The following is a 5925-nucleotide window of genomic DNA, read 5'->3' on the forward strand; positions in this document are numbered from 1 at the left end:
TTTGAATTTTCATAGTAAAAAAAGGTCTAACATGTTTGTACCACAAGTTTTTGGACTCTTTCAAACTACAATAAAGCTCAAGCATGAGGCCACAAGAGTATTAAGTAGTGTCCAGCTTGCAATAAAATCTTGACTGCAAAACCTTCTACAATATTTTAGATTAAAAACATGGAAACTACATATAGCATGTAATAATTTTGACCTCAACGAATTTCTTGAAACATTTGAATTGATTTAAAGCATCGACTTAAATTTCATACATTAACAATCCTCTAGGAAATTGTATGCCAAAATAGTCCGAAGGCATTGATTGTACTTAGATCTTATTCTTTGATTTGTGACACAAAGGATTTGCATGTGCTTTTGAGCATGTGGGATAGCTTTTTTGCATTAGACAAAGGAACATCGCAAGGAATTGAAAATTAACCATGCAATTAAAGGTTTTATTGCAAAACTGAATATAGTGGAACACATATAAAATGCATCTTTCAAATATTACACGTTTCCAAAGAAAGTTTCAATTAAAAACATTTGTTTTCCCTTTGGACAAGCATGCCGTCTAGTGCTTTGCCTCATAATGTCCGAGTTCTATAAGTTTCTTCTTGCTGAGATTAGGGTCATTTTGGTAATCTCCATCTACATTTGATTTGTTAAAGGATAAGGAAAGAAATCAATTCTCCTTTTTCCAATCACAACATTCTTTGTGTTGATCATTGAAAATAGTTATACCCGCATGTACCCAAAGGCTTTCACAATATTCTGCTTTTGGGTAAGAATATCAGCATTTGCATTCACATTTTCAGAAAATTCAAGGTCGAGATGCTTCCCTCTAATGAAGGAATCAGATCAAACATTCCAATTGGAAGAACTCAAATGTGCGAGACATCCTTGATGCACATCAGTACAAATGCTCTTTCTGAAATCTTCGCAAATGCTTCACTCACCTTTCCTCAGTATATGAAACATATTGAGAGTTAAGAGCCCACCAAAATAAGCTACTTAAATTTAAGACCTGTGTATCTCAAAGCTGATGGGGAATTAGTGAACTCTTGTGTTCTTAATTAAGTACTATTCTTACTTGAAGTGAGCTTTTGCAGCTCACATTTTATATCCTTTGTCGCCTTTATCATTTGTCCCTGCATAGATGAAACCTCTTCTGCCCACCAAAGGCACTGTTCTTCTATTTCCCTCGCTTTCTTTCTAAAATGTGTGAGAATGACATCTGCGAACGAGGGGTCTGGTTGTCTGAGAGATGGCAAAATAGAGTATAAAAGAGTGTTCAAGCGTTGCTTTTGGCTATATTTCACAGCAGCTGCATGTTGCCCTGGCATAGGATTTGACGCATATCCAGGTTCATTGAAATACGGATCATCAACTAGCACAAGGCCTTGCACTGAGACTAACACTTGAAGAATGGTGGACTCCAAAGGCTGCCACGATGGCCCACTCCAGGTCCCCAGTAAACTCAGACAAACTTTTCCATCTTTATAGAGGTTTGGATTGAAGCGCACTTGGCCCCCACCCGTCGTCAGGAAATGCATCTTTGGAGGATGATTGGGGTAATCTTCACTCAGCATCAGATCAAATAGGAAAATACCATTTTGATAAGGTGTACCAGCAGGGCCAATAATGAGCGCTTTTAGAATATCCATCCTGCAATCATCAACCCTCACATGAATAGAGGACTCCCATTCCAGTGGTAAATTTGTGCTTAACAAAGCAATTTCTTTCAAAATCGTGCGTGACCTTGATTTGTTGCTCTGATTACAATTCGCGTGATGTCTATAGTAATGATAGAAATACAGTGACTCTTGCCGAAACTGTATAGGCTGGAGCGCCTTCTTGTATTCTTCAACCTCTTCAGAACTGGGCATTGAGACCCCTCTTTTAGCCTCATCAAATCCCTTCCTCCTCTTCCCAATTTGGTTAGTATCGGCATGTACGTCATCACCCTTCACGTTCTTTCCATCATTATGAGAATAAAAATCTACCTGTGAAAGCTCTTCAACTGCTGCAGGTTCATCCTTGGTAGACAGCTGCTCTAGGAGAATCTTTTCAGAAGATAACTTATCCATAAATGATTCATCAGCATCCCCATTCCAAATGTGAGACGAGCTTCTTTCCCACTTTTGAATTTGAGATCTCAGTGACTCATAACAATCCTTCACCTCTGCCACTAGAGTGACATCCACAGTCGACTCATCATCATCATCACCCAATGCTTGTCGATGCTTTGAAAACATAAATTTGGCCTGCTTGTAGAGCTTTCCAAAATTTGCCATTACAGACCCCTGAATCTGCCACCGATTTTTTTGAGTCCAACAATCATACTTGGAGTTTGGGCCGCATAGAAGTGGCAAAAGCTCTGAATGCATCCCCAAAGAGTGAAGAAAGGTCAAAAACTGAAAGTAAACCTCACTACGGGAGATGACATCCATAATGGAATCATTTTTACTCAGCCACGTTAGTACTTTTCTTGCTATTTCATGTGAGCATAGCAACGCACCAATAAGGGGTGGCGATTTCAATCCACCCTTGGACAAAGAAGTCAATTGATTAGCAAATCCTTGAAGAGCTACTTTCATCTGATCGTCTGCCAATCTTTCAACTTCTGCTGCTGCATGCCTGTAGCCAGATTGTGCTGATTTATTCCTGTTTCTACTGTAATTTTGAAAATTGGCATACATAACATCCTCTTTCCCATGATGCTGATAATAATTGGAATACACGGTTGACAATTGCTCTCCAAGGTCCATCTCATCATCCTCCGCAAAGTTCATCCCAAAATCATCTGCAACGTCAATCCAATGTTCTTCACCCAGGCCCTCTGCTGAGGACATTGACGGATGGTGGGAGTTGAAACCTATAACAGAATCCAAGGTAAGGTGTTCACTATGCATCCCATCGTCATATCCAGGAGCCTCATGGTCAGGAGTAAAGACGGAACTGCCCGACACAACTTCCATGGATCGGGATACTGATTCCTGGCCATGCTGTTTCACTGCGGTTAAGGAGAGACTTTGAGACGGTTCATTCCAGGATGCAAGGTCTGAAAGGCTGTAAGGACTCGGGTTATTTGAGTTATATTTTTGGCCAAGCTGATCGGAAATAGGTGCCTTCATATCTCTGGCCCATGGCAAAGAATGAATGGGCATTTCAAAAGGATGACAAAGAGATCTCCAGGTATTGTCAGGTGCTGTATAAGGGTCAGGGTGATGGTATGGCTTGCAATCATGCTGGCCATCATTAGGCTTAGGAGTGCAACCTGAGGCTTGTTTTGGGGAAGGGCAAGGAACTGTTTGATTGGGTAGGCTAGATTGAAGTTGCATTTTGGCTTGGACTGTAGCAGACGAGGAAGCATTACAAACAGATCCTGGTAACGACAGACGTAGATCCAGATCATCAAGATGACGATCGAGGGTTGGATTGTGAATACTTGGCGAAGGTAAATTCTCTGAAAGGAACCCTGGAAGGGCCCAGAAGCTTTGTTCTGATGACTTGGACTGTTGTGGGATCGTAGAAACAGCTTCCCTCTTTTGACTACGAGCAACATCAGTACCAGAGGAAATCGAAGGCTTGGAGTAAGCATCGTAAGCAGAATCCAGCTCCCAAATACAACGGAAAATTGAAAAGCATTGCTTCCGATAAGGATCACACTCATGGGATGCACACGATACTGAATTCTCCACAGGATTTCTGCCAGAGACATGGACTCGGGTGGCGTTCTCGCCAACCGAAAGATGGTGGGCGGTCGCTGCTTGCCCGCACTCATCACAAACAAACATATTGCATGACGTACAAAGAGAAAATGCGGAAGACGAGGGTTTGGACAGACGTGCACCTTGCAATGTCTTGAAGCAATCCTGACTGCTTCCTTCGCAATCAAGACCACAAGCTGCTAGTGCATTCCGAATATCATTCAGTTCCAAATCCTGTAGACGATGTAAAGGCTTATCGATGCAATATGGGCATTTCTTGCGTAGAGTGTTCAAGAACTCGCGATCGAGTATTCCAAGAGCCCAGTCATCAAGGAAGCCCAAAATCGCACGTCCGGCAACAATTCTGATGTCCTGTCGGCTCAAATGGCAGCTGCAGGCAATCAAAGGGCAGGGCAAGGGGAAGAGAGCATCATGGAGGCGTGCAGAAGCGAGGGGAGGTAAACGAGAGAGGGAAGAAGCGACAGAAGACTGAAGGCAGGGTCGGCAAAATCCATGTTTGCAGGATTCCAATGAGTAAGCATCGCAGAAGTCTCTACGACAGAGCTGGCAAGTGACGAATTGCAAGAGGGGGGGGGGATCGTCCATGAGGGAATCGAGGAGGCGATCGTCGGGGATGAGGTCTGGGGAGGAACTACTGGAGGGCTGCGATGAGAAATCAGGGAAGAGGGAAAGAAGGGAGGAGGAGGAAGGATCGGGGGGGGCACGGCGAAGGGAAGGGCAGGGTACTGCATCGCCACAAAAGTCTTGCATATTTGGTTGTGGAGCTTGACCTCCGAGGAAACAGGGCATGAGGATTCAAAGACAAAGCTTCTGCTTTAAGCTCTTCCCAAATGTGCAGAGAAGCCATAGCTAAGCACAGAGGCCGCCATAGCCATGGCAGCTTGGAGCTTGTAGCACAAGAAGATGCCAAAGTGCTCAAAAAGTAAGAGTGCATCCATTCAAAAAGTGAGAGCGTTTTTCTTCACCTCCACTTTACTCTCTTGCACTTGTTGAGTTCAAGCCCCAGGTGTAGCTCACAGTTCTATTACCTCTTGATTTCAAGCCCCAGGTTTAGCTCAGTGTTCTATTATCGCACTTCCAATTCCGATCGCACAAAAGTTTGCCTTTGAATTGAGAGATCCTGGCCAGAAATGCTCACTTCCCGCTCATCCCCTATCCTCCCCCATCGTGTCGCCCACATCGCACCGTAGTATTAGTCGGTTGCACACCGATGCCCCCATCACGGCTTCCTCCCCCGTGGTGGCAACCACGTGGCACCACACCATAGGGCATCACAGCAAGGTGTTGCTCTCTCGTTGCCACCAAAGTCACACAGGGCGAATTCGAATCCCTGCCCCCTCCAATCCAAAGTATGTTTGCCTTCATCAACCACATAGGCACGGTTGAGGCCTCGCTTGGATGCAGCCTAAGGTGCGTTTCACATGCGGGCACCCACCCATCTACAAACACGCTTCCAACTAATGAATGAAGTCATTGTGGAACTTCTTTTTGAAGGTTCATTTCTCTCTTGCCCTTCCCCTTTGAAGGGCATTTGAGTCTTCAAATTTAGGGACTCACCTTGAAGGGCATTTGAGTCTTCAAATTTAGGGACTCACCCTTCCCATCTCAATAGATTAAGAGTGGATATACACCGCCCAATATGTGCTAATGTGAGAGAAGGGCCCATGTATTGATTTTTTTAAATAAACATAATAAGTTGGCCCACTTCGTCAAGGAAGTGTTCAAAACCAAATGTCAACATGATTTTTGGATGGGCAAGGCTTGCCCACAATGATGGACGCTCCCTACGCCCGTACAGTGGGGAGCGTGTTCCATCAAGTGACTCATCAAAATCGTCACATTCGGCTTGCGAAAGTTTTCTGAGGCTAAGTTGATCTCAATGTGCTCTGCTACACTGTTGGTCGTTGCCCATACTTGAGTGCTTGGTTTGTAAGGCCCTAATAAGGTCAAACTTCAAGGGCAATGCCACTAGACTCCACGTCACTAGTTTGCTCAACCACAATTTTTTACCCTAGAAGATGGACAAGATGCACGACTGAGATTCTCTCTCAAATCAACCTCATGCACCTGCGCCTATCCTCGCACCTATGCAACCTGATCATGATCTACACTATGGGTGAATGAAAGGGCAAGTGATGGTGGTTCACACTTTAGATGGCAATGAATACCGGGGCGAAAGAGCTTTCCAAGAAGTGTCTACACACAC

The 5925-nt window shown here is 44.2% G+C and overlaps 1 protein-coding gene across 1 annotated transcript; it reads right to left on the minus strand.

Annotated features, from left to right (window-relative positions):
• Positions 1 to 590: 590 nt before the first annotated feature.
• LOC147898681 (uncharacterized) lies at positions 591 to 4646 on the minus strand. Its single transcript, XM_087379006.1, has one exon. The coding sequence runs from the start codon at positions 4506 to 4508 to the stop codon at positions 1062 to 1064; it is 3447 nt and encodes a 1148-aa protein (XP_087235132.1). The 5' UTR covers positions 4509 to 4646; the 3' UTR covers positions 591 to 1061.
• Positions 4647 to 5925: the final 1279 nt, after the last annotated feature.

The sequence above is a fragment of the Dipteris shenzhenensis genome, chromosome 9 (genome assembly GCF_047967505.1).
Source record: "Dipteris shenzhenensis isolate YYH24624 ecotype China chromosome 9, Dip_SZ_1.0, whole genome shotgun sequence".
Classification (NCBI taxonomy): domain Eukaryota; kingdom Viridiplantae; phylum Streptophyta; class Polypodiopsida; order Gleicheniales; family Dipteridaceae; genus Dipteris; species Dipteris shenzhenensis.

Excerpts from the sequence above, each read along its gene's own strand:
- LOC147898681 (XM_087379006.1), bottom strand. The coding sequence starts at position 4,508 with ATGCCCTGTTTCCTCGGAGGTCAAGCTCCACAACCAAATATGCAAGAC.